The sequence below is a fragment of the Pseudomyrmex gracilis genome, unplaced genomic scaffold, assembly GCF_002006095.1.
Source record: "Pseudomyrmex gracilis isolate BER0280 unplaced genomic scaffold, ASM200609v1 scaffold_232, whole genome shotgun sequence".
NCBI classification, from domain to species: domain Eukaryota; kingdom Metazoa; phylum Arthropoda; class Insecta; order Hymenoptera; family Formicidae; genus Pseudomyrmex; species Pseudomyrmex gracilis.
In genome coordinates, this window is record NW_018020816.1 from 84,817 (window position 1) to 104,907 (window position 20,091).

Genomic DNA, 20,091 nt, shown 5'->3' on the forward strand with positions numbered 1-20,091 from the left:
TATTATATTCCCCTCGCGTGAGAAAGCGTAACGTACGACCCTTGAAAAGATCGCGTTTTGTTTCTGCGCGCACGCGTTCTCTGCTAACTACTTATCTCCGATATACTCTCGAGCCTCTAATATCAGTCATTCACGATCATAAGTGTAGCGCAAAATATCGGTGTAGCAACCGTGACGTATGGCTCCTTTTAAGATCGCGGAACGAGTCAAAGAGAGTCGTTACGTAAGATTGTTAACGCAACGTATATTCATCGTAAAAGACATACACGTTATCTGCTGCACGTGTGTACATGTTTAAGTAGCTTCGCTGAGCTTTGTTCTGAAGAACAGATTTTGCGGATTTTGCGTCGCTGCTTTCTGACTTCTCTCTGATGGAAAGGATTAAACCGTGGGTTTTCGAAGCGATGCCGGAGACACATCTGAAAGAGATGACGTGGTCCTTTCTCTCTCTCTCTCTCTTTTTCTTTCTCTCTCTCATCGCAGGACGGGCGACAACGAATCCGTTCCTGTGGTGTGCGCCGCGCGAGATGCGGTTGTTAGTTGCACACACCGGCTCGAGATGCCCAGTCTCCAGTCTGGCTGCAGCTGCGAACCGGTTATATACTTTCATCTGGCAGTCTTAGCCACACGGACCCTAAAAGAGAATCCGATGACTATAGTCGCGGCGGCGGTGGCGCGCGAGACGCGCGAGGAAAAGAGAAAGGAGAGAGAACGACGACGGGGAAGGTTAATGCCTGTACCGAGGCACGCTTATGCATTGGAATAAAGGACGTTCAACGTGTCTCTCCCTCTCTCTTTGCTCTTCTCTTCCTTCATATTTCTTCACGTTTTTTTGGTTTTTGTTTGTTTGTTTTTTTTAATTTTTACTTCTACTACTTCTCTCTTCTGGTGCACATCGACAACACTCTCTTTCTCTCTTTCTCTTTCTCTCTCTCTCTGTCTCTTTCTCTCTCTCTCTCTCTCTCTCTTTCTTTCTCCTTGCATACTTAGCCGGAGCAAGACGACGGTCGTTCAAAAAACGCTGCGCTCGAGCCACCGAGGCGATCCGAAGGTAATATTTGATGAGATCGTATGACGGCCGCACGATGCCGGCCGCCGTCGTCGAAGAAATGCGCATCCTGTTTGCGCCGCCGGAATATATGCGACGCGCATCCACGCCGGCTAATTGACAGTAGACCAATAATTTAGGTTTACGAGCGTCGTAAAGCTGTATCAAAACTAAACATCGTGAAAAATTCAATATGTCTCTCAACCGGCTTTACTGCACACTGCGAAACTATGCATTTTTACATTGGAAACATAAAAATTTCTCTTTGACATTTACTTTGACAAGCGTGCGTATTAATAATTTTTATAAAATATAAACAGAAGTTTTACGGCACACTGTGCGTGCTTCAACTTTATCGTTTTCAACGTAATTTACTAATAAACGATAACAGTCAATCTATCTATCAGATCTTAAAAACATAAATTTTGCAAGCGTGACACGTCAATAACTGAAGTGCTCTTCCCCTCGGCTTCTTTACTTCGCAATTTCTCTTCTCGCGACTTGGAAATACTACGAGAAGCAGAAGTTGAGCCGCAAAGTGGCGTGCTAAGCTACTAGTTTATCTTTGTGCTTATCTTCCGCTGTCGCTTAAAGGAGCATCCGATAGGTGCAACGGCGAACATTCTCGAGAGAATGAGAGAAAAGGGGGAAAGAAGGATGAAATGAGAAAAGTTGACATGTACCCACTGCCAAAGCATAGTTATGTCTCTTTTACTTTGAACTAGTCTTTTGGTTGCCTCGCGCACATCCCTTTTGGCGATTCGAGAATATAAAGTTTGAATGACGATGAAAGGACAGAACCGCTATTTTAACGTTAACAAAGCGACGTGTTTTCTTTCTGGGAGATTGATAAAACTCCGAAGTGTAACTGAAATGTCTAATCCGGAATCGATTCGCTATTAAAAGAACAAAAGAAACGGGACGAGAAAATGTCACAAACAAAGAAAGAAAATAAAACAAACAGAAACGGCAATTTGTTAGTGCGCGTGCTCTTGTTTCTTTCTACAAATGACCGATAGACGAAAAATCTTTCTGAATAATCCGCGTTTACATTCACCGTTAATTTATTTCTGCATCATCCTACGCGATGACATTTTCTTTCATGATAGTTGTGTTAAATACACGTTGATGTTTCAATTTTTCTATAGAATTCTTTCGGCTCACCGAAGTGTAGGCGTGGCCAAGGCCTACCGGCTGATTTCTCATGTTTTGTGAAGATCACGTAACGACAAACTATTCTGTGACCAATTGAAATGAAAGGCCTTGAGCGCCGCGCGCATGACAAACGTATTTGAAAAAAAAAAAAAATGTAAATTTGATTGCACAAGAATCTCACCGCAAATCATTATGTAGCGGTGTGACTATTGATTTGAAAGATATAAGCTTTTCAAATCAATAGAGTCTATTTCTTCACAATTTGAAAAGATAATGAGATTGTGTGGCGCAAAGTCGTCTTTTAAATTTGTATTGTTATAAAATACATATACCGTGTTGGCACACGATGAAATATATTTCGTTAGCCACGAAAAAAGATCATTGTCTTTATTTCATAAATAAACCACCGTCTCAAGAATAATATAGATTATTGATAATATATGTATATTATTTATATCATCAATTATTTATAATAAAAAAATCGTAACTTCAGTATTTGAAAAGCAACGCGCGACATCTGAGGTTCAGTAACGAAAGTTACTAACCTGGTTGGTTGGTTGGTTAGTCAGGTTCAAAGAACTTTAACTCACAGTAGGTATATATGACAACCCAGACACTCTACCTCAATCCAATAGATCATAGAATTTTTCTAAGTTCTGCGCACATACACCTGCTGTAGTTTGTCGCTAGATGATGCGATGTATGCTACTTGTCGATAGCGAATTATCTCTTGCGGATAAAACAAGATTTTTTGCGCTCACATGAATTCAAAAACCAGTTTCTTCGATTTCTTTAATTTCATGGATAATTTTTATATTTGTATTTTATATTTTATATTTATACGTTTGATATCTCAAGTATAATGTAAGCCACGTGCAATTGGATTTTGAAGAGAGTATTGTATACGCAAATAAGTACCAAATATAAAAAACAAACTATGTAAAAAACTTATAAGATTCTTAGTTATCTTCTTCTTTGTTTTCTTTCTCACCGGAAGTTACAGCCTTCAAAAAAATTGATGTCTTCCGCTTAAAAAAAAACTTTAATTGAGAAACGCAATCTGAAGATGAATTCGTTGAGAGATGCGCGATATCTGACAAGTTTGTATAACCGCGCGTGTTCATAGGAAATTCCATACCATCACGCTAATAATCGCTACCGTTTCTTTCCCATCAACGATCGACGATACGCACAGACGGCGCCGTCTCACTATATTCCCCATGAAATATATATCCTCCCCAATACGGGCGGTGAGGTGGCACAGGTGACCGGAGGTTGTAACGGGGGGGAAAGCCCCCCCTTCGTGCACGCCTCGGGGAACACGATGGGCTGAATTTAACTTGGAACAACCGTACGTTTTGTGGTGTTCTGTGCACGGTCAGTGCTCACCGCCACAGAACGAATGCCAGGCAACGATCTGCTGCGCTCTCCCGACCACGCCGTCGGCTTTTGCTCGCGAACACTTCAGTTTACTATTGTAAGCTCACTCGGACAGGTGAGCGCCGCGCTCGCGGCCGATCACACAGGCGATGACACAGTTTTCGAATTGAAAATTTTGACAGACTTGACGCTGATCGATGATCACTTGAGAGAGATTCGATTTCACCTCACGCGCACTGCTTGCCTGCCTCAGAGACAAAAAACCTGATGTTACGTGTAGAAAAGTGATATCGTAATAAAAAGAGATTCATCTCACAAAAAAGGTTTCATTCATGAAAGTAGACCGCGTAAACGTCCGTTTCTAAACAATAAGTTCGAACGTGAATTATTAAAAAAAAAAAACAGTAGGTTTTCGGTTTTTATAATTAACGCGATGATGCAGACAAGTGATTTCAATTGTTACAAAGTGTGAGATATATGTATTTGTAAAAAAAAAAGTATTTGATAACTAAGTCATCTCGATGATTCATTGATGATTCAGTGTGAAGAAGTTGAACGATGATAACCCGGTTAATATGCGGGTTACTGACACAGCTGGACATGTGAATATATTTTGCGCGCTTAGCAATTACGCTGGCGCTGACAACGTGAGATAAAAGCCGGAGTTAAAACGAAACAATTGTGCGAATAAAAGATATTCGTTTTCATCACTGAAACGCATACTCGGCGAATCTGTTGACATCGTATATTGTAACACAAAACTTCCGGTGAGTAAAAACGCATATTTATACGACATGCAGTTTATAAAGATACAATAAAATTTTTATTCTAAGATGTTTTTGTCTTTGCTCTCATTGACTTTATATTTTAGAATTTTTTTACAACAATAAACGTGAAAAATATTTTTTGTGCGCACGCGACGATAGAAAAAAATGTGTATAAAGGAATGTAAAAAAAATAGGAAGAATATTTACTTTTATTCCTTACATATTTAAAAACTTATCACTTCTATCGGATTTGACTCAACAATCAACGATATCAGCAGCTTGCAATTTTTTAGAAAGTTTTTGCCGAACTTTTAAAACGTGACATTTGACAGACAGCGCGTCCATCAGAGTCGACATCCTGGTACGAATCCATACCAGTGAGGAATCTCACGAATCGGACGTGCAATTAATGCTTATCTGACATTACCGCTGAAAGTTTAATTCACGGAATCAACGGTATTGTTAGCCAAAGTCTCGATAACCGATGTAATTGTATCCGTACAGAGCACACGTTTTGCTTATATTTATCATTATACGCTTTCAAACAAATAAGAAGTGAAGACAAGCCAATTGTAAGATATCACGATTAAAACTTCCGTTGTAGAAAACATTCCACAAAAAAAGCCTTACCTTAATTTAATCTCTATTTTTAGTTTATTTTATTTTGTAATTTGTCAATACATAAATATTTAGGTTAAAAATAAATCTAGAGCCATTTTTTATATTTTGACACACACACACACGCAATAAATTAAAAAATAAAAGCCTAATTATCATGTAATTAAACGCGTACTATTTGATTTGCTTTTGCATACCGCAACTTCCCATCATTATGAAATCAAAATTAAACGTTTAACACGGTTAATCATCGGCTAGCATCGGCGCGATTGTCCAGTACTGACCCACATTTCCCTCTGTGACGACATTATTTATTAAATGAAAATGTTTATGATGCAAGAACGCAATCGCGCTTCACCTCAGCTATGCACTCTCTTGCGTTTTTATTGCAAAATCGTATCTCTCTTTCAATAATCGCACACAACGCCATTGTGTGTAACACATTGCAATTATTCCTACGAGAGACAAGGCATTGCTAATTTCGCTCCCACGAATAACGTCGTGCCAGTGCGAAAAGGAAATTCGTTTTAACTTGTGTGCCTCGCATAAGTCGTCGCATCTGTCTTCTGTTGTAACACCAGATGCAACCGCAAAGCAGGAATCGTATAGAAGCGGCGAAGTTTTAGCAGCCAGAATCATTTTCACGTATAAACTGTGTCTTTTCTCCGGAGAAAAATAGTTTATTGATTAAAAACTATATACTAAACCTAATAAGTTAAATAAAAAAATCAATATAAAAATTTCTTCTGATAAAATATACAATATCATTACAACATAAATTTAAAAAATTAAAAAAAAAATAGTTTACTCAAAAGCATTGCTTCTCTTTGTATTTTTCATAAACTATTTCAATTTACAAGCAAAAAAGTACGAATCAGCATCAAACTACTGGCATACTCAAATTCGTTGAAAAGATCTTTTTTTACATATGGTGTCTATGGTTTGGGGGAGCTCGTCACGCGAGGAAATTCTGTATGGGGTTGGCTGGGCAACAGACAGTATGGGCGTATGTCAATATCCTGGACGGTGTTATCATTCGGAAGCATGCATGACAGGTGTAGGAAGTGACGTCACGCACGCCTCGGGACAGCCCCCCAATGGAAATACGACCTTACTCCCCTTTTACTCGAGCCAGCGTGCACGTAGAGAAAGCTTCTTTTACGCAGATACAAGTTTCTCTGCTCAGTGAAGACTAATTGGAAAACTGCAGTCGTGTTGCAGGTTAAAAAAATTGACGATGTGTTGTCGAATAATAAAATTCTTCCGTTTCAAACGTTTTATCGATCAATCTTCCCGAAGAACTTCGCGAAGGTGAATGTACATAAGTTACAAGGAGTTTTCGAAATTCTCAGTCACGCGATCTTTAAATACATTCAAATATTGTACTTTTTAGTGGATAAAAGATTAGACGAGTAATTAAATATAATTAATTGAAAGTAACAACTCTCGATAATGAGCCGAATGTAAACAAATTTTTACATACGTAAAATAAAATCAGCAATTTAAAAAAAAAATTATTGATTATAATACACGATAATTATAGATGTATAAAAAAATTATTAATTATGACACGATAATTATATGTATGAAACTTTGAAATTGCAGCGTAAAATTCTGAAGAATTGTTGTATAAACTCATCACAAACCTTCATGGCCTCAAACAAAGGCTACGACGTGTGTTACATGACTTATAAAAGGCGCATGTTGCCCAATATACATAACTCTTATCGATATCTATCAGAATAATAAGAAATGCATTTCCTGTGTGGAGGTTACAACCTTCGTTCGCACACACCGAGAATCAGATAGCGCACGTGCACATTTGAATATACACGGGTGTTCGCACATCGAGAAGCAGCTTCGCACTAGCCTGTTATTTAGCAGAGTCTTAAAAGTCAAGAGCGTGGCCGACACACTCTGTTGGCAAGAGGAGCACCGTTTGGCGTGCTCACTCGGTGTTTTCCTTAAGTGTCAAACTATCCTGTAAGAGAATCCTTTAGACGAGCACGGGTCAGTGAGAACGTTCCTTCCGCATATCCGCCGTGTTTTGCCGATATTTTTAATCTGTTGAATATATATTTCTTAATTAGGTTCAGCTTTTAAGCCGGATTTTTGTCCTCAATTGAAACAGTATGTGATGTGTCCGATGTGTACAAATAAATCCAACAAGTTTATTTTTTTCTTGTTGAAATCAAGTTTTTCTAAAGATGAAATTACAAATTGATTGTGTTATATCTGTTTCGTGAAAAATACAAAAACTGTTAAATTTTTTTATCACAATCGAGCAATTTTACAAGATCGATTCGTCACAGCTAGCTTTCTCCAGAATATTGATGTATTTTAATTTGCACGCTCGTTTCTCACTCTTTCTGTATTATATCATTGTCTTTGACTGCATGTAAGATTCTAAGAAAAGAATCAAGTAATTAAATACGACTTGCGTAATGAGCAACAAAAGATCTAATTGGGGAAATCATTGTTTTAATACAGTCGTATATACGTCACAATTTAAGCGCCGTGAGAAAACGTCGCTTCTTCGTCTTCTTCTTCCGCTTAAGCTTTCACTCTGGTTTAATCTCCGTGGTCGTTCGCGACGAGATACTCTTGACATTGCATCAAGACGACGTTTTACCGAGGAGAAAGCAACCACTCAGCGTGAATACCGGTTTAGCAGTTTATCAAACTAGATGCAGCAAATAAATAAACTGCGCGCGCGGATCTGCCGAACTTCGCGAAAATTACACAGGAGATAAGCGATAAATATGCAAAATACATACGCAAGATCGTGCTACTCTGAATGTGATCCGAATCGATACACGTCACTTTCATTGCACGATTATTCACAGTCGCGTTTAAGTTTTACAAACGATTCAATTGTTCTTATTGTTGTGGACTGACTTCAAAAACAGTTTATTAGTTGTGACTGGGTTTGTGAAACCCACGCGAATTTAAAATCATCTCCGCAAAAAATCAATGTTTTTTCAATATATTTTTTTTTAATTGAAAGTTGTACGATTCTGCGTCGGCAAAAAAAAAACAAATTAAAAAAATTCTGTAATAGTTTTTAGAAGATATAAGCGTTAAAAAAATTGATTTTAACTAGACACCGGTTTGAAAGTTTTGGGTGGGTCTGGGAGACCTATGTCAGTCGACGAACGATTAAATCTTTAAATGCATATTTTATCTCATTGAAATCCCTAATAACCCACAAATTGCATGTGCAATTGCGTTTCTTTCAGATTACCGATCTAATCTCGAGAACATTTCGCGAAAGAGACCATGTCAATTACAAGCACCAATCCAAGACCAAGATGACGTCGGATAAACAAACGAGATCGTCTTCTTGGCTGCTGCGATCGTGCAAAAGAAGCCGATTTAAAATAGAATTTCTGTACCTTATGTTCGGATACTTGTTGACGCAATGCTCGGCTAGAAACAATCCTCCGAGATTCCTCATAGACGGCCAAACGGAAATTGTACTCAGATTGAAGGAGGGACCCGAAACTCCGATTGGTAAACGTTATCGTAACACTACTTATTTTTATAACACGGTTTCGTCGTTCTTACATACTTTGATTGTTTGATCGTTAAAAGTTTATCGTCTGTATTAAAACTCTTGCTTGTATAGAAATTTACATTCAACTTTGATACGCATCATGGACGAGCACGAGCGCGTTTTAAAGCATTTTCGCGTTGCGGCCGGCAACGGATCACAAAATTTATTACTAGTTTAATGTAACAACTTTCAAGCACCGTTACACGAACCGTTTACCTCGCTTCTAACGCGAATGAAATTTGCGATTAATGTAATTTCAAAATGCCGTTAGCGCCTTTCTTCCATTGCGTTTGTGTGCCTTGATTTTTTCATGTGTAAAAGTATTGTAAATAAAAAACTTTTTGCAGGTAGCTTAATTTACAGACTGAAAGGTATCGATCCGGATGGCGATGTCTTGAGTTTCGGGGTACGAGAGCAACCCGGCAGCGATGTGATTCGAGTCGAGAACTTCGGCAACTACGAAGCTAACATTTACTTGAATAAGTTGCTGGACAGAGAGGTAATCTCTAAAATCTACAGTTTATCTGTAATTATCGGCATATATCAACCGACTTGGAAAAGTTATGTTTCTTGCCATAATCGTAGACTTCATGTTTTCCTTCGGTCAATCAAAATATTCATCTTAGAGTTGTCATTTATAGGAGCGAGAATAAAATTGAATATTCTAACCATTACTCATTTCAATGACGACCGTGAATTACAGAGCTTGTCTTGAACAAGATGTTAGAGATAGCTATTCAATCACCATAACCGAGGAAGTGAGAATCAGACAGGAAGAGATACTGTACAGTAATTCTTATGCTGCCTCGCCGTCGTATACTTCTTCTTCTTTTGTTTCGCGCACGAACGATTTACGCATCTCAACTTCCTTTTCACAAGCGCGGTCACAACGTTGAAGTCATTAAAGAGAAATTTAAGTATCAACGAGAGACAGAGACAAACGCAATTTGCGTACGATATCGTTTTCGCGAGGATTCGCTTTGCAAAATTGTTATTGCGAAGCTATCATCGCGTTGCGCGCGTGAACTAACCGGTTTGAAGTCAGCTTTCTATCTCGTCGATAACAGTGTTCGAATCACGATAATCATCTTCGCACGCGCGCGCGAAGATTCAATTTTTAAAACTCACAACACACACATATCGATCGTGTTCGCTCGATTATTATTTGTGTAGATATTATTATAATTTTAGCCTCATCTTGTTTTCTCGAGCATTAGAAAGTTTATAAACGCTCTTGCAAAGTCCTCTTTTACGTTCTCTTTACATTTGTAATTCTCATTACATTTGTAATTTATATAATTTGTGCGTGAAATAATTTTGCAAAATACAGGGTACACAATCCCATCTAATTTTTGAGCATTCCAAATATCTCGCTTATTTTTTATGACAGGAGGATGTTGATAAGGATCATCATTCGGTTCGAGGAGACAAATGATGTAACAAACAAGAAATTTTTCTCAAGGTCATTTTTTTTAGGATTTCAAAGTCATTGTCATTTTTTAAATCTGAAAGTACATGTTTTTATCCTCGTGATATGATAGGCAAGATAAAGACGCGAATCCAAAAAGTTCTTATTACAGTATTTGTCTCCTCGAACTGATTAATGATCCTTTTCCTCCTATCATAAAAAATAAACAAGATATTTAGAATGCTCAAGTTAGGTGGGACACTCTGTATAATTCTCCGATGTAAAAATGTTTATTTTTTATTTATTAGACAAGAGACGAGTACGCGCTTGTGTTAACGCTGACGGACGGACGGCTGGGAGAAGGAAATTTCATCACGCAGAGCTTGCTGCTTCTGGTCGAAGATATCAACGACAACGTGCCAATTTTCCGTCCACATCCTACGTCATTGACACTCCGGGAGGATTCGCGCCCGGGTATTATAACAACGGTGGAAGCGACCGATGCTGATTTGGGCGCTTACGGTCAAGTGGTATATTACCTCCAGGAGCTGGACGGCGATAACAGCGTTTTCACCATATCGACCGTCAATGGTAAAGGCGTCATACGTTTAGTCGGTCCTCTGGATTACGAGCAAAAGTATCTATATCAACTGCGGATTCTGGCTGTGGACCGTGCAAAAAATGAAAAGGTACGTAAAAGTTGTATCGAACAATATTAAATTTGTGTATCGACAGGAGGGTATTTTTTTTTTCAAGTAAAAGACGTATTTATTTCTTTTCACAACGTATAATAATTTTTTAAATCAAATATGATATTACTTTTGATACCACACAAATATATTAAATATTTAGTAAAAAAATATATTAAATATATATTTTCTAGTTTAAATATTTAAATCATGATTCTCGATTCCGCCTACAAATTATTCAGTTAAAAGCGATTTGAAGAATATTTTAAAAGAGAGCTGTAAGGGTTTTATCTTTTACGCGCGGTTTCCATAGATAAAACCCGTATATGATCATCATGAATAGTTCATTGACTTTTTCCCGCAAAGTCGAGCGCAGTGAAGGGTGAACAATGCCAGGAGATGACCGTTCATTCAGGAGTCGTTACAGTCATTTATTATAACAATTTACCTGATGCGACTTCCTACAAGGTAGTTTGCTGACACCTAATCGTTTTGGGTAAATACTTAATTATTACAGGTAAATACAGGAACGACCGCGATTCTGGTCAAGGTACAAGATGTGGAGGATCAGCCGCCGGAGTTCATAACCATGACGCCTGTCGCAAGAATCAGCGAGAACGCCAGGATTGGCACATCTGTTCTGCAAGGTCAGGCATTTCATTTGATTGAGATCATAATTCATGAGGAAATAAAAAATAAAAAAAAAAACGAGCCGTAATTATTTTCTATCTGGAAAGGATATTTTGATTGGAAAAAAAAAAGTTTCTACAGTCAAACCTCGATAACTCGAATCTCAAGGGAAGAGCTAAAATCTTCGAGTTGTAGAGGTTTCGACTTATCGAAGTTCTTTTTTTCTTTCCGCGGAGCGGAAGGGAATGAACAAAATTTTCATCTTATAAAGGTTTTCGAGTTATAGAGGTTCGAGTTATCGAGGTTTGACTGTATTTATTTTCACTTTGTGTGTTCATACACGTATGTGTAAAATTATGCGACTCCGGATGGAGAGTCGATACACAACCATAAATCCCGTTGCAGTTCGTGCCGTGGATGGCGATAAGGGGATAAACAACAAGGTGACGTATAGCATCACGAAGGGACCGAGGTATCTGTTCGATATTGACGCGACTTCCGGTCTGGTGTTCACTCGAGCGCAATTGGACAGAGAGGCTGAGGAAAACAGCGACGGCACTTTCATTCTGGAAATTACGGTGAAGGAAGTGTCGAAGATTAATCCGTCGCCGTCCGTCAGAACCGAAGTGACTATTATTCTTACTGATGTAAACGACGAAACGCCGACGTTTAGAAGTACGTTGTATCATGCCGAAATAAACGAGAACGCGCCCCAAAACACGCCCGTCAGTTTTATCGGCGACGCCGTGCCGGAAGTGTTCGATCATGACTTGGTAAGTTAGAAATCGCGAGACTTTGTGTTGACATCTATAAAAAAAACCAATATTTCAATATTAAAAAAATAGTCGACACACTTTTCTCTCCGTTTGCAAAATAATTAATTGCATCGACTTATAAAGAAAAATGTTATTTGTAAATGTGCAATGCACTTCTCCACAGGGCACCAACGGCACGTTTACAATATCTATCGAGGGCGATAATGGAATTTTCGATGTGACCCCATTTCGCGGAATAAATGAGGCGCCATTTTTAATACGCGTTAAGAACTCAAGTAAACTCGATTTCGAGAAAATATCAGGTAAGAAAACGTAGTTCGAAAACTTGTTCTTCATTTGAGAGTGTGTGTGCGTAAATTAATTACAAGATTACACTGTTTGTACAATTGCACATATATTCAATTTTTTTGCAGTGGTAAATTTTACACTTGTCGCGAAAGAGATCACGTCGATTGCGCCAAAGTACAGCGCGGTTCCAGTTACGGTTTTTATAAAGGATCAAAACGACAATTACCCCGAATTTACGAAAAATATCTACGAGGTCTCGGTACCCGAAAATTGTCCGAAAGACACCACCGTGGCTTGGGTACAAGCTCTGGACGAGGACAGCGGGAACTTCGGAACTCATGGAATACGATACACAAATTTAGGCGGTAGCATTGCACATGCGTAAGATAATAAATAATTACAAGAGCAAATTGTGCCAACAAACCTGATAGAATTATTTACGTTTGTAATGATATTTGTTCTTAGACTGGCGATAGACCCTCTCACCGGTGTGATTACGGTTAACTATCCCGGATCGAGTTTCGATCGAGAACTAGTAGCTCGGCATTATCTCACGGTCGAGGCTCGAGATGATCTGGGAAAGGGAAATCGCAACACCGCGCAATTGATAGTCCATGTTGACGATGTTAACGATAATCCACCCAAATTTCTGCAAAATAAGTACGAAGCCGTACTGTTGGAAAACGAGAATCACTTCGAATCGATTCTAGTCGTTGAAGCGTCCGATAAAGACTTAAACGGTGATGAGACGCAATTTATTTTTTAGTAAAAAACAATGGAAGAATTAAAGTAACTTATGTTTCTCTCTCTTTCTCTCTCTCTCTTGAACTATATGATACATTTTACGATCTTACAGGGACACGAAACAGTGAAATAGTATACGCTTTGGTATCGAGTGAATTCTCCCGAAACTTTACGATCGATCCGAAACGAGGTGTTGTAACACCAGCTCGCCCTTTGGATTACGAAGCTCTTCCTATAAATCAGGGACACAAGGAAAACATGATACGTCCGTTGCACTTGACAGTGAGAGCTAGAGACAGAGGCGTACCAAGTTTATCCACCGACGTTCCCATGACCATTTATTTGAAAGACATTAACGATAACGCGCCAATGTTCGAAAGAACTTTGTACAAGAGAAACATACCCGAGGATTTGCCAGGCGGTACAAGTGTTTTGCAAGTACGTCGTTAAAGAATACTTACATATTACGCGTACGTTAAAAACACAATTAAATCTCTATAATTAAAGATCGTAAATTGAGTAGCAAATATAAAAAAATTATTCGTACAGGTAAAGGCTTGGGACAAGGATCTCTCGTCGCCCAATAACAAATTGGTTTATCGAATTCAAAGCGGAGCCGGCGATAAGTTCGTGATTAGTCCGGAAACCGGCGTGATTCGAGTGGCACCTGGCTCGAATTTAGATCCGGATCTGACGTCGCCGAAAACAACCAAGTACAACTTGAACGTTATTGCTATCGACAGCGGCACGGAGATCCAGCGCACAGCCGAAGTCCTCGTGAATATCACGATTCTAGACGTCAACAATAAACCGCCGATTTTCATCGATCCCGGAACCGTCACCATCAGAGAAAACACTCAGGTGATCATTATCGTGAAAAGAATTTTTTCAGAAACAAATACTGATCGTTGCAATGTTGTAATTTCAACAATTAAGAAATATCGTTACATTGATAAATGATTATCAGGTTGGTGCGTATGTTTATCGCGTGGTGGCGCAAGATCTAGATGTCAATCCGAATCTCCGTTACCGAATAGATCCTAATTCGTCGGAGGCGCGAAACGAGGACGGTACTCTGATCAAAATACAAGAATATGACTACTTGGCGACGTTAGAACTGAACGCACTGGACGGTTTGCTGCGCGTAGTGAAGCTGTTGGACAGAGAGAAAGTAGAAACCATAAGACTGGGACTTATAGTCGAGGATCTGGCCGCAGTAAGAGGCTTGCAAACTGCATCCGGTTAGTTTCGAAAATAATTTTGGTATCTAAAATTCTGTCAAAATTTTCTCAAAGATTTGCAGATACAAAAAAAAATTCCGTACTTACGTTGAAAAAAACAATATATAACAATAGAGAGTAGAACAATATTGTGAAAATATTTTTGCAGCCACACTGAACATAATTATTGAAGACGAGAACGACAACAATCCGAAATTCCGGAGACCATTTTACAGACGTTCGGTCACCGAGAACAGTAAGAACGGCGTTAATATCGCGAATATAGTTGCCGACGATGCTGATAAAAATCGCAGCATTACGTATTCCCTGAAAGGACCGAGAGACATCGTTGAACTTGTTCACTTGGACTCTGAAACCGGAGAAATGGTTGTTGCGAACAAAATCGATAGAGAAATGTATACGTGGCTTAATTTAACTGTTAAAGCCACGGACTCGGGATTTCCATCCCGGTGAGAATCACAAGCACTTTAATTCGCTTGTTAGCGCTGGTTTTGATTTTTTTTCTTTTACTAAATTTAGACTGATGCAAGTGTATATTAAATTTCGTAGATCGAGTTTGTCGGAAGTATACGTTCAAGTGTTAGACGAGAACGACAATAATCCGTACTTTATTTCGAACGTCAGTAACGTCACTGTTATGGAGAACTCGAAAATCGGCACGGAAATCACCGTTATACAGGCGACAGATCTCGATAGCGGAGATTACGGAAAAATAACTTATCTCTTAGACAGAATGTCATCTGAGGTAAAAAAAAAAAAAACGTATAAACAAATATTATACAATAATATAGAAAATTTTACTTATTGTAATCAAATGTATTCTAATTAAGGGAGTGTTTGCTATCCATCCGGAAACCGGATCGCTGACAGTGGCTGATTTTCTAGATTGGGAAACTAAACACAGTTACGTTTTAGTCATTGAAGCTTGGGACAATTATCAGTTTGGTTACACGGCGGGAGAGTCTCGAAACGCGTTTAAACAAATCCAGTATGTGTAAACAAACAAACTTTGTATCATAATTTTCAATTTTCAGAATTAATGTTTATTTTATTTTATTTTTTTTTTATTTTAAATGTATTAATTTAGGGTAACAGTCACTGATGTGAACGACAACGCTCCGAAAATGGATGTACCTCAGGATTGTATTTCGATATCGGAATTTCATGACATACGTGACTTGATTTATATCATTAAAGTAAAAGATGCCGACGATCCGACAACGCCGAACGGACGTGTCGTAATCAGAATCACTTCTGGCAATGAATTAGGTGCGTATACTTTTTAGTTTAAAACGTTAAAAGCAAAACCTATTATAAGATCAAAGTAACATTCAGCGAGGCAATTTTTTCAAGTAAATAAAATCGCACAATGTACACAACGCTGATATATAAATAAATGAATGTGAATATTGTGGTCGGCAGGTTTGTTCGTGCTGCAGCAAACCGATTACTGGACGGCAAAGATAAAAGCGGCAAAACCGCTGAGAGGAAAATTCGGAAATTACACGTTAAACGTAGAGGCGCGCGATCTGGGAACGCCGTCTAATAAGGATAATGGAATTTTGAAAATATGCGTCACGGATTACAACGATAATCCGCCTGTGTTCGTTAGTCCCGAGCACAACACCACCATACGTGTTCCGGAGGTTCGTGTTTCTGGCTAAATTTATTTTTTAAATAACTCCGCGTTATTGATGCGCACGGAACGATGCTAATGATGCGACGTAACGGAACGATTTCAGAACATAACAGTGGGGAGCCCGATTATTCGAATCGAGGCGAGAGATGCCGATACGGGATTAAATGGCGATGTACATTATCGCTTGAAGCAGGACCTCGCGGGTCACTGGCGGACCTTTCGTATCGACGAGAAAACCGGCGCGATATTCCTGAAATTACCGCTCGACAGAGAAACCCAAAAATCTTACGAGGTACGCAAAAAACATTGAAAATATAAAATCAGTTTAAAAACGTTACTCTCGATTAAATAAATAAAATAAATAAATCGTCTGATTTTTTATGACAAAATAAAAATCAAGATTATATTTTCAAATAGATACGAGTTGAAGCATACGATTTGGGAATGCCGACGCCTCTGAGTTCGGATCTCGATCTAATAATTTACGTGCGTAACATCAACGATTTTGAGCCGCAATTTCTAATGAAAGTTTTTAACGTCAACTTCACGGAGGAACAACCTCCTGGGTCGGAAAATGTGTTACTTCCAGAAACGATCGATAGAGACGAGGTTGATGACTTGGACGATCCTCCCACACAAGTTTGTTACTTTATAGTTGACGGGAACGCCGACGAACTGTTCGTTCTGGATGTCTACAAACACGAACTCACTGTAAGGGATCCTTAGAATATAAATAATACATTATTTCAAAAAGTTTATTTAACATTTTGTAACGGGAAGACACCTGTCACGTAGACTGCCAAGATGCTGGACAGAGAACAGCAAGAAGAACACGCACTGCTCATCAAAGCAACAGAAGACTGCGAGACTGTTCCGGACAACGAGACCACATTCGACGAGACGGATGACACTTTGTTACAGGTCGTCGTGAAGGTCAACGATATCAACGACAACGCACCGCAATTTGTTAACAAAATATTCACGGGTGGTGTCACCACCGAGGCTGACTTCGGCACGCAGTTTATGCACGTTAAGGTAGTTTTACATTTTTTTCTGGCAATTAGCAATTTATTATTGTGATTTGATTCGATCTTTTCGATCTTATTCATTTTCAATGCGCATAAGGCTATTGATTTGGACGCGGGTAACAACGCGGCGCTCGGTTATTATCAAGTGGGCAAAATTCACATGACGTTAACCGAAGGTTTCGAGAATATGCAGCTGCAGCCTTTTCTGGTAAATAAAGAAACCGGAGCGGTGAGCCTGAATTTCGATCCTCAGCGAGGAATGAAGGGCTACTTCGATTTTATGGTACGGTAACGTGAAATACGTTTCTCTTCGCTTTGTTTTCTTCAAGTATAACATGACACAAATGACAGGTACTCGTTAACGATACGCACGGCTTGCAAGACACCGCGCGAGTCTTCATTTACTTGTTGCGTGAGGATCAACGCGTTCGTTTCGTTCTCCGTCAACATCCGCCGGAAGTCAGAAGCCGAATTGAGACGTTTCGACAGTGAGCACAAAACAAAATACATTTAAAACTGTTCTAATTAATATTTATAAAATTAATATCGCGTGTGTGTGTGTGTGTGTAGAGTTTTGGGTAACGTCACGAGCGCCATCATCAACGTGGACGAGTACAAAGTGCACGAGAATCAAGACGGGTCCGTGGATCGAACGAAAACGGATCTGTATTTGCATCTGGTGAATCGCCGAGACAATTCGATTCTCGAAGTATCCGAGGTCCTCGAGCTGGTCGACAGAAACATCGAAAAACTCGACAATCTCTTCAAGGAGTTCAACGTTCTCGACACACAGCCGGCGAAGCCTCAGCCAATCGTTCAATACGAACAAGCGGGCACAACTTTCTGGTTACTCACACTGACCCTGTTCCTGGGTGCTTTGCTGATTCTATGTGTCGCTCTCTGTTTGTCCCAGAGAGCGTCTTTCCGAAGACAATTGAAAGCGGCGAACGCGTCACCGTTTGGTAAGTTAGTCCTTCCATCAATTCTACTTCTATTTTACTTGCTGTTGTCTCGACCGTTTGTACTCTGCTGTGAATTTTCTCAAACATTTTTCCACGTGCTTTAATTTATTTATTTAATACTACAATACAAATAATTCTTTTAATATTACGATATATCAAAAGTTAATAAAAATGTATTTCGACGTCTGATATTTCAAGGCGCGACGGATTCGGAATTTATTCGAAACCCCGGCCGTGTTCCGAATACAAACAAACACAGCATGGAAGGTTCGAATCCCATATGGATGCACGCTTATGAAAACGAATGGTTCAAGAGCGACGAGTCGTACAGCCATACATCCGAGAGGGATTCCCTCGACGAGAACGCGCTTAATAACGAGGAAATGATGAACGACGCTAACACAAACCAAAGATCCGAAGATAAGCCGTATTACATAGAGCCGAGAATCTCAACTATTTCTAGGTGTGTGTTAATTTAAAAAAATCTTAAATTATGTAAAAAAAAAAAAACATACGATTGTTTTACATGTTGTTTTTTATTTTACAGTAGCGAAAGTGTCGAAATCCAGAACGACTTTAGCAGAACTTCACCAATGTACACGGGACACAACACGGTCGCGAATCCTCTCGGGAAGAAGATCGAAACAACGGAACTGTAACTCACAAATCAATAAAGATCTCGCGATTAATTAATTAGTTATAGACTTAAGCTATTGAAAATATTCCTTAAATGTAAAGTGCAACGAAAAATAATCTTGTAAATACTTGTGTTGCGTAAACCAAAAAAAAAAAAAAAAATTACATTATTTTTTATCGATGTCTCTTATTGTTCTTCAGATATGTTATTTTCATAAATTATTTATTACATGTACGTGTAACATATGTTTTATCGCAATGAGTGCTAAGATTTACAAACAACTTAATTTATATTAACGTTAGTCAACAACGATTAAAAATCTGCACAACGACTTATTGTATAAAACGTTTTGTACACCTTTGTATTTTTTATAAACAAATACAAATTTTTTTCAATAAAAAATCCAGTGTTCTTACAATTTTTTTGCCTCTCATCTCCTTTCTTTCTCTTTTTCCAATTGGAAGAAAGAAGAAAACTTGTGCGAGATAATGGCGCGATCGATCGCACAAATCACTTTATAATTTCACGTACGTGAGAAAGTAACGTGGGGTAGAGCCGAAAATATACGCGATTTTCAACAGTGATCGGGATTGTGTTATACGCACCGTAGCAGGTCACGGGTTGAAAAGTTGGGTGACCGAGGAAACCTATTCTCTTATCGTCTTCCTGAACGTCAGGGTTGCGTGCAACCTCATGCTAATCCGGCTTCTATATAACCGACCGGTCAGCGGTCGACTTCACCGACGTACATATACAGAGTTACTTCAAGTTCTTCAGAACGTTATTGCGCGTCTCTCATTCTTTCCACATAGATCCGTAATTATGGCGTAGTATTTTATTCTAATGGGAAGGTATTATTACTCGACAATAATACTCATCCGACCGTAGGAATGGAGGAAGTTCTTGTAACGCATATGAGCGATCACAAAAAGAAAAGAATATCGTACTTGAGATAATAATCTTCTCAGTTTTGAATATATTTCAAGCGTGAATAATAATTTTCTAGCGGTTGAAGCAATAATGCAGAAATAGTAGCAATAAGTATACGTTTTTTTAGATACCTAAACATATATTGTGTATCGAAAAATTTCATCATTGTTATTTAAATACAACTTGATGAAATTTATACATGATAATAGGGTTCAAGACTGTTGCCCTGAGAAATTAAACTTGTGATGTTTATCAATATTCTTCTGCTACTAAGCACGCGAACCCGCGTGAAAAACTTCTTTCACATTAAGAACTCGTACTTAACTACTGTTATCTGGATTAGATTAGTGAATCATCAAAAAAAAAAAGCTATATATTATTTCTTTGTATCATATCAAAAAGTAAGTCTCTCTTGCGAATATAATCTCTAAGAGATTTTTGTAGCGCTCTTACCTCGTTTGTTTAAACACTTGAAAAATCTTATTTTCATTAAACGTTCAACAAAAATACTTAAAGACGTTAATAACGTTTATCAGATACATTCTGTGCACATTTGAAGTTAAAACAAACTCACTTAATTAGTTTATGTGTGATA

General features: G+C 38.6%; 1 protein-coding gene across 1 annotated transcript; it reads left to right on the plus strand.

Annotated features, from left to right (window-relative positions):
* Window positions 1–3,601: 3,601 nt before the first annotated feature.
* LOC109858993 (cadherin-23) lies at window positions 3,602–18,949 on the plus strand. Its single transcript, XM_020436789.1, has 25 exons — window positions 3,602–4,350; window positions 8,208–8,481; window positions 8,872–9,023; window positions 10,241–10,621; window positions 11,139–11,268; window positions 11,657–12,024; window positions 12,191–12,329; window positions 12,441–12,696; window positions 12,781–13,055; window positions 13,172–13,497; window positions 13,609–13,920; window positions 14,027–14,300; window positions 14,449–14,749; window positions 14,850–15,045; window positions 15,131–15,288; window positions 15,388–15,569; window positions 15,723–15,946; window positions 16,043–16,231; window positions 16,357–16,650; window positions 16,735–16,974; window positions 17,065–17,250; window positions 17,319–17,455; window positions 17,538–17,929; window positions 18,128–18,392; window positions 18,477–18,949. Exons 2-25 carry the CDS (start codon window positions 8,280–8,282, stop codon window positions 18,586–18,588), a joined length of 5,691 nt encoding a protein of 1,896 aa, XP_020292378.1. The 5' UTR covers window positions 3,602–4,350; window positions 8,208–8,279; the 3' UTR covers window positions 18,589–18,949.
* The last annotated feature ends 1,142 nt before the right edge of the window (window positions 18,950–20,091 follow it).

What these genes read in the sequence shown, in the direction of transcription:
- LOC109858993 (XM_020436789.1), top strand. Translation starts at nt 8,280, where the DNA reads ATGACGTCGGATAAACAAACGAGATCGTCTTCTTGGCTGCTGCGATCG. An exon ending in CGATTTCGAGAAAATATCAG is followed by an intron (nt 12,330 to 12,440) that starts GTAAGAAAACGT and finishes ATTTTTTTGCAG; the next exon opens with TGGTAAATTTTACACTTGTC. An exon ending in TCTACAAACACGAACTCACT is followed by an intron (nt 16,651 to 16,734) that starts GTAAGGGATCCT and finishes CCTGTCACGTAG; the next exon opens with ACTGCCAAGATGCTGGACAG.